At 36.2% G+C, this 16,004-nt stretch overlaps 1 protein-coding gene across 7 annotated transcripts in view; it reads left to right on the forward strand.

Annotated features, from left to right (window-relative positions):
* The window catches only part of LOC113235079 (eye-specific diacylglycerol kinase), a 102,386-nt gene that overhangs the window by 64,916 nt on the left and 21,466 nt on the right, over positions 1-16,004 (forward strand). For all 7 annotated transcript variants that reach the window (XR_003310844.1, XM_026470634.1, XM_026470636.1 and 4 more), the window contains exons 4-5: positions 1,816-1,954; positions 12,947-13,150. Coding sequence is in view for 6 of the 7 variants with exons in the window: in XM_026470634.1 (XP_026326419.1) it covers positions 1,816-1,954; positions 12,947-13,150 (343 nt within the window). In the remaining variant the exon portion in view is untranslated. The remainder of the gene's footprint in view (positions 1-1,815; positions 1,955-12,946; positions 13,151-16,004) is intronic.

Genomic DNA, 16,004 nt, shown 5'->3' on the forward strand with positions numbered 1-16,004 from the left:
ACGGCTTTTACCATTCTTCTATTTCTAAATTCAAAGATAATTAATACGACTAAAAAGTTATTTGAAAAGAGATTTGTTAATTGAAAGTTTTGTACGAAATCACATAAAAGTTAGCGAGAATATCGAAATTACGTGCGAATCTTAAGAAACTTTGACTAATGCACGGAAAAAATATTTTTAAGTGTTATGACTAAAACATAATAAATAGAAACAAAAATAGAGTTTAATATATTTTTATATACAGTCTATACAGGCCTTCGTAGCTTTTATAGTCGCTAAGGTTCATATGATTACACAGGGTGAACTCAACTCGCAGTAACTTACGGTGTTATTATAATAGTTATAATAGTGTAATTTAGTTAAGTTCATTGTTCCAGTGTATAACAGTTAAAACATTGTAGGCGATCAAGAGGGTCGAGTTCACATTTTATAACTTTTTCGTGTTTTTTTTTCGTATTGTTATTAGTACATTACATTGCGCAAATCTATAGTAAATCTACACTTTTACACAAATTAAAGTACGTCATTTATTAGAACCCGACCATTTGTTTATTATAAAATTTATATATGAATAAACTTTTACTACACTCAATATAATAAATATCTTATATTAGGTTGGCAAAAAAGTCCGTGCGGTATCAAAGTATAAATGAAAAACCTTTAGTAAAATAAATATTAAATTTTAATCAATTATGTTTTGGTCATGTTGATCTACAATCTTTTGCCATCTTTCGGGTAATTTTAGAATTCCCCCTTCCTGTCCTTAATTACAAAATACAGCTCGGAGTGTCGTTTAATGGTCTCTTCGTTATCAAAGTCGTGCCTATTCATTGCCTATTCAATGAAAGATCGAAACAAGTGAAAATCTAAAGGGGCTATGGTGGGCGATTACGGTGGCCGAGGTGCCACACTCAAATGTAATTAAATAAAATAATTTTGATGACTTTGTAAAGATTTGTATGGTTTGGCATTATCATGATGAAACCCATAACTTTATGATTCACTAGTTGTAGGCTAAGGTTGTAGGCATTTTTCATGAATTAAAAAACTTGCAACTTCGACCGAAATAAGTTATTTTTTGTTTAAAATTAGCTAAACCGCACGGAAATATTGGCCAACCCAAATATAGTAGCAAAAGGGCTCCTTGCGAAAGAATTCTTCCAAGGAAGTACTGCCACCATACCTATTTCTGCCGCCAAGCAGTAGATAATGTGAGCATTACTGCGTTCCCTTTTTGAAGGGTATGGGTGTTGGTGAAACTACAGGCACAAGGAAGGTGTCATCTTTATGTCTCACGGTGACGAGCACAGTGGCAGTGCATCTTAGATCTTAGCGATTTAAAGCCCTGATTCATAATGCAACTGTTATGGATAGGCGGGTAGCTTATCACCAGGCGCACGACTTGTTCGTCCATGGTTGGTCCCGTCATTTTACATCATAAAAAAATACGTGTTCCCACATTTTTGGAGCTCTGTAGTAAAATAGACAAAACTCGCGAGAGTTTAGAGAATTTATCTTGTCAGCCAACTCCTCTTACGACGTTAATGTGGCATTCACGTGCGCGAATAGTCATGTCGGTATCTGTATATATAACTTGCGTGACGTCATTTGAGACCAAATTTATAGTTTGGGGAAGATATATCTTATGTGTTTGTGCTTACACTAAACCAGCAGGTCGTCGTTACAGGAAATGGGTGGAACTAAAGCTTGTTTTACTTCGTGGGGAATATTTTCCATCGGTTATAAAATTGGCTATTTATTCACAGTGATAATTTATTTAAATTATGTTACGTAATTGTGTACGTTGTTTGACAGACGCGGTGGTGACACCGGAGGCGCACGCGTGCTCCGTTCTACCCCTGAATGGAGCGACGGGGCTATCAACGGCGAGCACCTCTGGTCGCCCACCTCCGTCTCCGGCGACTGCTGCTATGTCGGTGATGCAGAATGCCAGGTATGAACAAAACTGTCTTTATTGCACATAAAAAATTACAATGACGACACGGAACAGTAACGCTATAATCTAATGTACTACAAGCCGCCATATAACCAAGTAGTAATTTTTTCTATGCAAACTTAGTGTAGAAAGGTACAAGTTTGTTCAACCACTAGCTCTATATCAACGACTGGATCTATAACAATGTAATCGACGCTTGGGTAAAAATATACTATACCTACTTTTACGACGTACTACAAAGCTACATACTGACGGATCTTATTCCGTTGTACTGGAGACGATATTCGAACAAAAGTGTATAGCTTGATGTGCTGTTGACTGTACAAGTATCTCATATACATGTGCTGTACGTACACCCGGCGCAGCTCACCCAAGGCACTAGCCTTTTGAGAACCGGATGAAGAGCAAACAGGCTGACCTGGGGTCAGGACTTGACCGAGAAGGTCCGTGTGCTTGCACAGGCTATAGTGCCCTTCTCGTATACTCTAAGGGTTGGTAGGGAGGGTCGCTATAATCAAATTTATGTAGAAAGGAATGGGACGTATACATATATCTTGGAGTAGACACGCAGGTGTAATGCGTTGATCTCAAGAAGGTTCATACACAAATCAAAGTGTGACGCCGTGGCGTCGCCATAAATTATTATACGGTCCTCAATTACAACATTTATTTTGGATTCAATCGATAGATCAACCCTCAAACAACGCTTATAGAATATAGTAAAACATAATATCTAATATAAAAGCTATTTCGAATTCCGGCGTAGCGAATTAAGCAGCTTTATTCGATTTTTGTTATTGTATTTTGTGAACGTAAATAAGATTTTACGTTTTATTTTATAGGTAGTCTAGTTTCGAAACCTTGATTTTAGGAAAATCGCATTTCGAAGCCAACTATAAAATATTTCCTAATTTTGTTACTATATTATTATGCTTATCCACCGACGAAGCGAGACGAGCCGAGACGAGACGTGATGAGGCTACACGACAATTGTAATCTCGCCGGCCTGTTTCCACCGAAAATTGCCATTACCAATGCGCGCTTGATATTAATAGCCAACGCGCACTCGCAAGCTCTCGCGCTGAGTTTGTGGATAGTGAACATACGGTGGCGTTCAGTTCGTCTATCGTTAAACACGCGGTTGAAGTAACATGGCCCGTACCTTACCTTATCCTTACCTAACTTTCCATCTTGTTGGAAAAGAGCATTAGTCAAACCCATTCCTAAAAAAAACTCTGTTGAGGAACTGAGAGACCTAAGACCAATCTCTATTCTTCCTGTATCGTCGAAAGTGATCGAAAAGGTGGTCCTGGTACTAATACAAAAATTTTTAGACGAGACAAACATAATACCTAAATATCAATCAGGGTTCCGGAGAGATCACGGAACAGAAACGGCCCTACTTCATGTTACTGACGATCTTACCGAAGCCTCGGACATGGGGTTAAGTAGTATATTGATATTACTGGATTACTCTCGAGCTTTCGATTGTTTGCACCCGGAATTGCTTCTAGCAAAATGGAAAGTCTACGAATTTTCGCCGAATTCCTGTCAGTGAATAAAATCTTTTTTGACAGACAGAGAGCAAATGGTCGTTACGGAGAATAATGATGGTGATAAAATGTGTTCGACATTCAGAACACTTATTCGAGGGGCACCGCAAGGTTCATCATTGAGTCCAATCCTCTTCACCATCTTTACAGCAGATCTACCATTACGCATAAAATCCTGTAAATATCACTTATATGCAGACGACACACAATTATACTACTCATTTGACGAAAAAAGCTTACAAGGAGCAGTAGAAAAAAATAATGACGATCTTCAAAATATTTATATCTGGTCAAAAAAGAACTCTCCGGTTCTCAATCCCGGGAAATCACAAATGTTGATTTTGGGGACTAAAACACAAATAAAACAAACGTTGTTTTGGAACGGGTCAAGTCGGCACGGAATCTGGGACTTATCTTGAATGAAGATAGAAGAACAGAGGTACGTAGAGCACGATAATTTGAAAATTAGAAATGCCTTCTTTTAGTTAAAAACTTTATACCAAATAAAGCCGTACATAAAGGAAGAGATACGTTTGCTCGTAATGGATTCTGTGGTGTTATCCCCTTTACTTTACTTACCTTTCCTATTGTAGTCCTGTTTTCGGCCTGAGAGTTAAAACCAACACCGAGAGAGGTATACAGAGAGTTCAAAATGCGTACGTCCGTTTTGCCTTCAATATGCCTAGGCGAGTACACATTACTGCCTATTTGAACAAAAAGGGAATCCTCAACATGAACGCGAGAAGAGAACACCAGTGTGCTTGTTTGGTTCAGAGAGTAGTATGGAAAAAGGAACCTGAGTAGGTCTTTGATAAAATCACTTGGCTGAGGTACGTTACGCACAGGAGTCTTCGCTCTACTACATGCGACATGCTGAAGATTCCTATACATAAGTCGGCACGGTACAGGTTCAGGTTCAGGTTAATGAGGAAGAAAATTGGTGCGAACCTGTTCAGAGTCTTATTTAAATCAGCCTTAATAAAAAAGCAACTTGCAGCAATGGATCTGAAGCACTGTTACTGGAAGGCACTAAAGCTGGGAAATTATTGTAAGCCCTAATTTTTTGTACCTCATTATATGAGTAATAAATACAAACCCACCCTAATTGATGTTGCTTTTTATTCTCTCTCTTATTTTTTTTTTTGCTGTTTTTTTTCCCGTTAATATAAGTGTATCTTCACCTATTACATGTATATAATAATATATAATATATTGAATTATTAAATAAGACGGAATAACGGTCTTCAAAATTTTATAATTGTTTTTAGGCCCTCGTTGCTTTCAAGCCCGCCTAAGATCTTAGGCACAAGGAGGTAGCTGAAAAACAGCGCTGTCTACGAAAACAACGGTTTCAGGTCGCGCAATTTATTTTTTTTCCATCCTCTAAGGCACAAGCTGAGACATCTCTCGCTCTCTGACATGTTTGGCGTAACGTTTATTGGTTGTTTATGTTTTGGCTTAACATGTTATTTATGTCAAAAAGTGTCACTGTGGCAATAAAGGATATTTGTATTTTGTATTTGTAAATTATTATTATTAAATATTTTAATGTAAGAAAAATCAAATTAATGATACTGTGAGAATAAATAATCACGTATTTTTTTAATATCTCGCGATTTATAACAATAGTCATCGTGAGCACGTGCGAGGCATCGCATAAATCGTGTTTCCATTGCAGAGTTAATAAACACTCTATAGAGGCAGTAATACGGTTTAATATTATACCAACAAATATTTCAATTCTCGTCAATCCAGATCATTGCTACTGAAGGAAGAACCTAGGAGAAAATTAAAAATTTTTCATACAACTTTCAATCCTCGTTGCGTCTCGTCTCATCTCCCTTCCCTATGGAAAAGCAACTTAAAAGGTCATCTGGCTATTTACTTGAAAAACGGTATTTATCTGTACCATATGTACCATGGTACAGGTAGTCAAGGCCACCAGTGTAGCAAGATGGAAATGAGTGAGTTGTTATTTATAGTACATGCCTATCATATACTAATTGGAAAACTTGTTTATACTAATTTGATACGTGTCTCTTTATACTATCTTACACTATGTCATAATTTACTTGCACTAAGACGTGCCTGTACGTTGGAAGAGAATGCTACATTGACACGTCTCGTGACTGCTACACCATCAAGATTAAACTCAAATTGGATATTTTATATGGCAAATTTTGCCCTCAGGACGAAAAAAGGCACAACTGCTGTAGAAAGTGCGCATAGTTGTACCTTTTTTCGTTAGGAAGGCAGAATTGTAATTATTAGGAAGTGGAAGTTTAAAAGTTATTTTTTCCACCTACTCTCGACAGTTTGGACGTTATTGGAAATCCTACACAATAATAAATTACCGCTAAATTAATCAAATCATTCAGATAAAATTAACTTATAAGACCTCACGTTTGTAGTTGGAGTCTAGGATAAAAAGTGAAATAAAATTCCCTTTTCAAAATAAGCACTTTACGTATAGATGCGTAATATTGCATCTTGTATGTAATTAACTTGCCGTTCTACTTGTTGTGTTGTTAGTAACTGGAATCCACCACACGGGCACGGAAGTGCCGTAACCATGGCGATGTAACGCGTTGTCACATGGGTCCACCTTACTTAAAAAAATCGAAGTTATATCGCCAACTTTTTCGTTTAAAGAGCAATATTTAGTTCGACATTTAAGAAATTAAAATGGAACATAAGTACTACATTATCTGTTTGGTCTTGGTTTAAACATTATAAATAAACGAGGTACCATAAAATAAATAAGCAATTTGCGCTTTGAACGGTTTCGGAATGGTGATACAATATTGTATCATTTGTGTGCTACGCGCTCTACGCGTCGCACCGTCGCGGCGTCCGTAGCTAAAGTGAATTCATAAATCCTTATAATAGCTAATATTTTTTCGTTGCCTTAAATTCCATATAAATTCAAACGTCTACCCACTGAATCACTTTGAATTCCCTGTGGATTAAGGGAAGTTCATTGTATGTACAGTAGGTAAAATGTAAGTAGTTTATGCAGGCCATAGCGTGGTTAATACAATAAAAATTTGCGCTAGTGACGGTTGTGAAAATGGAACATAAAAAGACTTTCTAACCCCACCAACTTTTAGCAAAATGGTATATTTCATCCGTCACTTTGAACAGCCAATTTCGCGAATAATGTCGTATTCTATTTGGCTGGTGACAATCCCAATTCATTGATTGATTCTCCTCTTTCACAATCAGTTTATATTTCGTTTCGTGACTTTCGACTGGATATTTGTCCTTCCCTCAGCGATAAAAAAGAGAGAAATTTTGTGAGCTACGTAACCTAAATAACAAGAGATCTTATTAGGCCTGTATCTTATATGGGAATATAATAACGGCGTAATATTTTATCAGTGATATAAATGAGGAAGACGCTGTATATTACCGGCAACAAGTTGGAACGAAACAGGTAATGAAGGCCAAAGAACGGAGAACAAATATCGTGAACACGCCATTTCTTTTGTGTTATCACCCTAGAAATATCGCCATAATCCAACTTATAAATCATAATTGTAAGTGGCTATTCTAATTATAACAATATATTCGCGGTGTTTTGGTCAGAGTAGATAATTAGGTACATTTTATTAAACGATCAAAAGCTCTCTAAGAAACAAATACTTTTATGTAGCCATTCGAATAGCAAAAATAAGTAACAAGATGGTAAAGTCGTGCGTCGATTTATGATTACTTAGTTCAGCAGTTCATATACGCAACAAATAAAAGCAATACAGGAGCTTTGAATTGTTACAGCGTTAATTTCCTGCCTCAACTTATCTTCACAGTGATTTTTTTATGGTGAGATGCAAATATTTCGACCTTCGGTATTTCTTCACCTCGCTATTGCCGAATAGTCCTTTATAAATATTTATATACATAATACCGAAAATGATTACGCATTCAAAATAAAAGTTAAGTTCGCTTCGTGAGCTAATCCTTTGGAGTAATTAATTGCTGTGTAATGTTTGCATATTTAAGGCATTCACAGTCAGCGTTGGTCTGTTATGAGGGTTGTTTGTACGGAACACGAGGTATCAATACCGAATTGACCCGTTGTTTAATCTCGAATAGGTATGTAAGTTTTTATACTGCATGTTTTTAATTAGTGTGCTCATAATTACGTATTTGTGTATTGTATGTCATATAGAACAAAAGTTGAAACAATTTCCTTGAAACAACACGTGTTTAGTGGCCACAACTTCACACATTTCTTCGTTTTTACAGTGCTGTCCACTTTTATCTTGTTCCCTTTCAACCTACAATATCGGTCAGATGAAGTTACAAAACTTCTATCAGAAACTAATTGGCCACGACTCTCTTGTGAAGTTGAAGCTTCTCAGTCTCGATGACCGCAAAAAAGTGGCCGGTATGTCGGTTTTCTATCGGATACATTTCAGAGAGTATGTGCACGGAACTTTACAGTATAATAAATCAAATATGTTACTAATATTAGACAAATTATCAAATTTGTCTAATACTATATCTAATAACAATATCAATTGTTAGTGAATTAACAAAAACGAGTAGGCATAATCGATTACGTACCTTAACGTATCAACTGCCTAACGCATACGGTATAAGGACCGCGGAGTTCATATTGCCTGACATTCTGAATAAGATGCCTGTGCAGCTCCATGTAGAAATGTTAATGAATGTTAGGAAATGCACACAAGTATTAAACAAGTATTACTTGGGTATGTAAAATTGTAACAAAAGCGATGCATTCTCCCTTCGCTTTATAGGCTTTTTGAAAGGAGTCTTATTGATAAGTATAGACTGAGTATTCTGTGTATTTTAAATAAATAATTAAAAATATATATACATTCCACACTCACCGCTCCTACTTCAGTTCACTAGAAAGTCTGGAAAACTTCATCCTTATGTCGTCGACTCACCACACAGTTTCACGAAACGCTTTGCGTCGTCACTCATCATAACTTGGTGCGTACGGAAAAGGCATGAAATACACGATCAGTTTCCATAAAACTTTAATTTGGGGCTATTCAAAGCTAGAATGAATAGGCATTTATCATGGCTGCATCGTCGTTTAACGTCAGATGTGAAGTGACCAAACCGTCTTCTTCTTCTTTCTGTTTTCAAAAATATATTTTAGGTATAGTAAAGTAAGAAAATTTTGAGTGAATACATTTGGGGGGTGACCAAGCAACAGAGCAAGAAATTGTAATTTCCTCAACAGCCATTAACGAGTTTACCATCCATTGTACGGCTTGCGGAGCCCCGTAGTTGAGTAAAAGATTAATGATCGTTTTCCATCATTGCCTCGGCGATGGCCTGTCACTGTGATGTCAATATAACAATGAGTGTCTTCGCGAGGCGGCAGTGTAAAGCGGCGGGCGATCATTAGCTAATCGCTATAATTTGAACCTTGCCAACATCGTTGAAAATTACAATACACACGCGGATAATTTGTAACTCACATCCAGCTATTGTAAAGCCGGTAAACTTTTACTGTTCAATATGCCATTACTCTCCAGGGTGCGTGCTTTAGTAGTATCTGTGTTTTAGTAATATCCCTTTGAAATAATAGTTCGAATTGCGTTTCTACAATAAATTTATTAGAGCCATGCCGATTAATTATCGAATCGTTCGACAAATAAACTTACAAAATTTAATTTTTACACACGTAAAGCACACGAGCCATTACACAAACGGTGCCGAGGTTACCATTTATAACATAATGCAAAATAATGACTCGCTTCGTCATTTTCCAACCGATAAATGGAAATACAGAACATGTTATCTTATTACGACGAACATGGAGCTTTTGTAGACGACTATTAATTTTGTTAAATTATTCTTTGTCATCAAATAAAACACCTTTGCATAGACGTAAAGGGTTGATTCACGAAATCGTATAGCTGTGTGCCTCGAAGTATGGCACTCGACGCCTGGCTCTGTTGCATTTTTTGGTGGCGGAAAAGTACGCTCGTATGTCAATCGCCTTATTCAATTAAGACCTTGCACAGACTTCTTTAAACATTTCGTTTACGTTTACTAATATATAAATACTACATAATATTTAAATAATTATATCACTTACGGATTTCTACTTGCTACTACGATATTTCTTACCGTCCTTTTTTGCTTGTTTTTACATCAGGCATAAAGTAAAATATCTTATCATGTTAACATTTAGTGATAATTATTTAGTAAGTAACTAGGAAAATACTTTAATGTAAATAATATAGTACTTGTTATTACTCATAAAATATCATGTTAATTTATCTATACGTACGTTAGTTAAATACATGTGAGAGCTTATTACAAATTAAATGCAATAAAAAAGACTAAAACCGTTATGTTTATATATATGTTCAGATTTCGGCTAATATTCAAATTTCCTATTTACGAGGTTTTCTTATACTTAATATTTAAGGTATGAGCTAGCTAGTTAGCTACAGAGAGTATGGAAGGACCGTAACATCGCGTATATAACCAAAATTGTTGGGCTCTATCATGTTTTCCATATTCAACTACGGAGCGGAAACGTGGACACTAAAAAAGGTGAAACGTGACCGCATTGACACCTTCGATGTGGTGCTGGAGGAAAATGTTGCATATCCGTTGGACTGATATTCGCACCAAAGACTCAGTTCTGCGGGGCCACCTTAAATATGTCTCCGTAGGATACTAGATATCTTTGGTCACATTGCCAGGAAAGAAGGACACAACTTGGAACAGTTAATGGTTACCGAACGTATCGACAGTAAAGTGAGTTTCCAGAATGCACTCCATCATGCAAAGACCGCCACAGATGGCACAGCGTCGTCACGCAGAAACTATTTCCGCGGGGGAGTCACGACCCTCTGTAATGACGATTACGACGCGACGAAGAGGAGATATTTAAGGTTTATATTACTAGAAGACGGTTCAAAGTTCATGTTGTAAAACCAAGCATGCGCTATTAATCGAATAAATATTACTAAAGTTTTTTTCATTATTTTTATATTAAGGGATGGGACGAACAAGTCGTGCGCCTGATGGTAAGCTATACGCCTATCCATACCAGTTGCAGTGCCACTCAAGAGCTTTAAATCGCTTAGATCTGTGGGGCACTGCCACTGCGCCCGTCACCCTGAGACATAAGTTGACAAGTCCCGTGTGGCTGTAATTTCACCAGCATTCTCAAAACTGGAACACAGTAATGCTGACATACTGCTTGGCGGTACTACCCTGGACGAACTCTTTCACAAAGCTCTACTGATACTAAACTTCTTTATTTCTTAAAATTCTTAAAAATATTTTTCCACAATTGTTACGCAAGCGCAATGAAACTGTTTTTCGGATTCAAATTTTTTCAAACAAATCAACATTCACAAGTCCCACGTTCACAGGTGACCCAGACGGTAAAGATATCAATCAGTATTTCCTCTGATGAAAAGTCTCAAGTAGTAAACATATGAAAGTAAACATATGCCGTATTTACTACTTATGACCTAGCGCCTCTCAAGCTGAGTCCATGGGTTCGGATTCGGGCTCGCACCTCTGACTATTTCGGAATTTATGTGTGAAATTTAATTTGAAATTTATTTTGAGCTTTTCCGTGAAGGAAAACGTCGCGATGAAACCTGCGCGTCGAAAAAGGTTCACAACCCTCGGTAAACGTGTGAAGTTGTGTCAGCGCGGCAGACTATGGCCTAAACCCTCAGCTGTGAGGAGACCCGTGTCCAGTAGTGGGATATATAAATGGGTTGATGACGACTTTGTTGCTAATTTCCTTTAATTAATAAATTTAATTTATTAAATATTCATACGGTTGACAGTCAACCGTGACCATGTCCATGATCTGTAAAGGGCCCGAAACGTTGGTTTGTTTGAAAAACAAATTCAGAAGAATAGTTTCATTTCCTATGTGTAGCAATCGCGAAAACCTAAGAACTCGATAATTAAATATTTTTCAAAACGTATGTTAAGTAAATTAGGATGTTCTTTGGTAGTTTAAAAATAAGGTATTTAAATAAATACTATAGTGAAAATAAAAATAATAGTGAAACAAAAACTTGGATGATATAAATCTACAGTAGTGACCCGTTTAGCTTTTGTAAATATTGTAAAATATTATAAATATACATATACAAAATGTTTATTTGGACAGAGCAACCTCTAGAGTTTCTTTCTTTCGTATTCATCTCAGGGGAATCTGACTTTCGTATGAGTAGTTAAATCAATGTGGCGATTTCAAGTGTAATTTGTTTTATCTGGTACGATTATGTGGGTTTGAATTAGCATAAAAACTTTTGCGGATCACTCACTAGTTTCATGAAGGAAATTTTCTGGTTCGGTCCCAGTAGTGGTAGTAATAATTATCCAACATTTTTTTTTTAAATTCTGCGTAACTTTAATCCTTAGTATTATATCTGTACAGTCATATAATTAAGTACAGTTAGATAGTATGTAGATATAACTTTTGTTTTTGTTCGCTCAAATATTTTTATTTGAACTCTGGGATTGAAATAAACGATAAGCGTTATGTAGCGAATTAAGATTTTAATTACTTTTAAGTCTTTTATTTGAGAAAACGTTGAAAGTTAGCAATGGCTTGATTAAAGTTGTGGGTAATCTTATTATAGGAATTAAGCACCTTTAAGGAAAATAATATGAAATCTGATCAAACAAATTGCTTTGTAATGTATTATTCTTAAAAAAAAGGTTAATATTGAGCAATGTGTATGTAAAGTAAATGATCACGATTTTCGTGCGTATAAAACTTCCCAAACTTTTTGGCTCACCGTCCACTTAAGCAAGATAAAAGTTTCAACGCCCGCCACCATAATTTAACTGCCTCCGTGGCCGAACGGTTACCATGCCGGACGCAGAGTTTTTCCCAGGTTCGATTCCCGGGTCGGGAGAAATATTTTTATGGCCTACATATATTTCCATCGTGAGTGTGGGTGTAATTTGTGGTTGTCTATGTGTGTTGTATATGTGTGTCTATGGCACCCTCGACACAGCGTTTCCCTAGTGCGGGGCCATGTTGAGTGAGTGTGTGTGTGCGATACACGTGTTTTTATATTAACTTAACACAAAAAAAAATTACAAGGAATAAAATTATATTTTATATAAATAATTATTTTTTAATTTCGTTAGCACCCCTCAACTTGTTTGCAACCCAATTGTTTACGACGTCCCTTTTCTGCGCAAAAGTTTTCTGGAAACTGGCGATGATAGCGTGGGATACCTAAACTTTATTCCATCGTTGTGTTCACAATGTCCCTACCTAACGTAACGTAACATAACGAATATATTGCATACCTCTTTGTCATAGTTTTAAATATTAATTACTAAATCTTTTTATAAGCTCTTCACCCCCTAGGACTCTTCAGCGCCCACTAGGGACCACTTTGGGAAACTGTGGTATAAAGCATGAAATATCTTTCTTTGTCTTTTGCAGAAACATGGTTCCCGCATGAAATGTTCAGCTTGCAAGATTGTAGCGCACACAGCATGCATCGACATCTTAATGGATCGACTGCAGTTTACCTGCAAACCTACATTCCGCGATGTGGGCGTGCGCCAGTACCGAGAGCAGACAATCACACATCACCACTGGGTTCATCGACGGTCCGAGAAGGGCAAGTGCAAGGCGTGTGGAAAGGTGAGGGGCAATGTAATACTTTTTACATTAATGCAATACAAATTGTCTCTATTGCACGCAAAAACAAAATACGGAAACAAACAGAAGACAAAAGACAGAGTATAAAAGGAGTAGGTACTTATTCAAATTCCACAAGAAATATGCGTTACAGGGATTAATTACTGCGAGGAATTGTAAATATTGTCAGTTCATTCTTTTAAGAAATATTTAGTCATACGTTCCGTTGCAATAATTCATACATATTGTACAAATTGAAAATGGTCTCTCTCGCGTGAATGTTCGTCTGTTGTTTTTGTTGTTTGTTTGTCTGTCTGTTTATTACGGTCTCATAAAATAATTACATTAGTCAATCTACTAATGAAACCATAATGAAATTCATTAATTGAGGACCCTCTAAAATTACTTTATTTAAAGGTAGTAATAAAGCTCTGACAAGAAATTTAAAATGAGCGTATTTATTAAATTAACGAAAACTTTTTCAAATGAAAATTCAACCGAAAGTTATGAAAAATCTAGCTGACGTAATACTACTTCCTGTACCAACTTAATTTACATTTTATCTAAAACTATTGTTAGTCATTTTCAATGTAAATCACCTATTATACATTTTATAAACTTTGGTGCTGTTAATGTATTCCTTTGTACGGAAATATATCTGTTACCACATAGGACATACACAGTACGTTAGTTTTTAGATTGGTACGTTGTTTCCTATGTTTTATATACTATTCTGAAGTACAGTTTTTTTCGGACAATTGTGATTTGAATATTATCTTGATTGTTTGCTAAATACGATTAATTTTGTCGGAATATTAATATTCATTCATTTAGTATTATAGTTGGCTTTAGTCCACTGTAATTGAATTTGTTTTTCGGAACCTTCATTAATTCCCTTTAATAAGTTTGATATGCGGAGATTTATATCGCGTTAAATTTATATGACAATAACTTTTATACCTAAGCTGCGTAAGTATTTTCATATCGACTCACCAACGTAACTAAGAGAACTCTGGGAATATTGTTACTTGTGTCAGTCGGAATATTAGCAGGCTTTCTTCGCATCGCTTTGGCGAATATTCCGGGCGCAATTAGCGGGGAATTGAAAGTGTTTACCGAAATAACACGCTATAACTAACTTTCAATATTTATATATTCGTATAAATTTTGTTGTAATATTGATTAATCATTATCACCATCATTAACTATAAATACTAAAAACTATAGTGAAACATAAACTTTATACTAAAGGTTAATTATACAACTTCTACGTACTCGATGACAAAAATCCGTTGCAGTGACCCGTTTAGCTCTTGCAGGTAGTCTCGGTCTATGATGTTTGAAATAAATATGTTAAATGATAAATGCGTACAAATGTTTATTTATAAAGAGGAACCCATAGAGTTTCTCACTCATTCTTAGGGGAAACTGCATTTCGAAAGAGCAGTAGAGTTTAATTAATATGACGATTTCAGGTGTAATTTACTTTCCTATGAATGAATATTACTTCAGTTTCAATTTGAATTTAACTAATTAATATTATACTGCCGAGCACAGGTCTCATCTGAGGAAAGGGGTTTCAAATGGAAAAAAGTTATTGATACTGCATCGGCAAGTACTTATTTTAGTCGCGTGACTCAAAAATGTTAGCGAGCAGTTAGCGGTTAGCTATTACATTTTTTTTAATACTAAAAAACATCACGTAATATGTTGCTCTGATCCCAAAGTAAATAGCTAAAGCACTTTTGTTATGGAAATTGGAAACATTGACGGTACCACAAACATCTTGACCTGAGACAATTACAAAAGTTAGTTTTTTATAGCGGCAGGGGATCGAACCCGGGACCACGGGATTGGCGTCACCACGAAAACCTGTGTGCAAACCACTCGGCCACGAGGCCGTCTTATCGATGATGCCGATACCATAAACAGAGTAAATAAAACGTGAACCATAATATACGATTTACTCAGATTTCATGTTCCGAAGTGTGATATAACAACCTGCCATCGTGCCAGGAAAAACCTGTTCCGCAATTGTTGACTAATAGACAAAGCCATTAAATGAAAAGTCCCTGTGCCCGTGGTACTTAATTGAGTCCTTAATAATTTACACAGCCAACCGATAGTGCCTTCGTTTACCGCAGTCGTCCTTTAAGACTAATGAAGAAAGTTTTCTAAGGGAAAAAATCTGTAGTATAAAGTTGTACGCATAATAAATTTAAAGTTTGCCGGTAGCTTTTGATGAATAGAGTAGAGTAATAAGTCCTGTGAATATTATTGTATAGGTACCTACTTACCTACATATATGTACTCGTAGGTAGTAGGCTCAACTAGAGATAATGTGCGAGTGAGACGCACTGTAGTGTTGCGACTCCAGTTTTACCCTGGACGACACGGCACAGATATTGCGCTCAGCTTGCAATTAAAACCCTAGGAAACTGCTGTTATTAGAGAAGGGTGAGCTATAGAACCGATCAGCAGAATATATGGGCTCATTAATTTAGCAAAACCGTTTTGAAGAAGTAATTTGTGCAATATCTAAAGTTAATTTCCTGTTGAATTGTGAAAATTATAAAAAGGCGCCCGTTATTCCAAATTATCGCACAATAATAACCAGTGATCGGAACCGAAGGAGTTAATTTAGCTAAACTAAAGAGTAACGTGGACATTACCTTTTGGATTTCTCTGAACAGATTATATTTGAATATGCGTATTATCTATTGAAATTTGAGTAGGTACATTAGCGACAAATTATTTTTTCCTACTAAGTATTTGTTACAAATTCTTATCTATCATAAGCTAGCAACTGTCATTATAGTATACTAACCTAACACAACAGTCTAGTCAAAATTATCAC

The sequence above is a fragment of the Hyposmocoma kahamanoa genome, unplaced genomic scaffold, assembly GCF_003589595.1.
Source record: "Hyposmocoma kahamanoa isolate Upper Pololo Valley unplaced genomic scaffold, ASM358959v1 87, whole genome shotgun sequence".
In the NCBI taxonomy this organism is placed as follows: Eukaryota; Metazoa; Arthropoda; class Insecta; order Lepidoptera; family Cosmopterigidae; genus Hyposmocoma; species Hyposmocoma kahamanoa.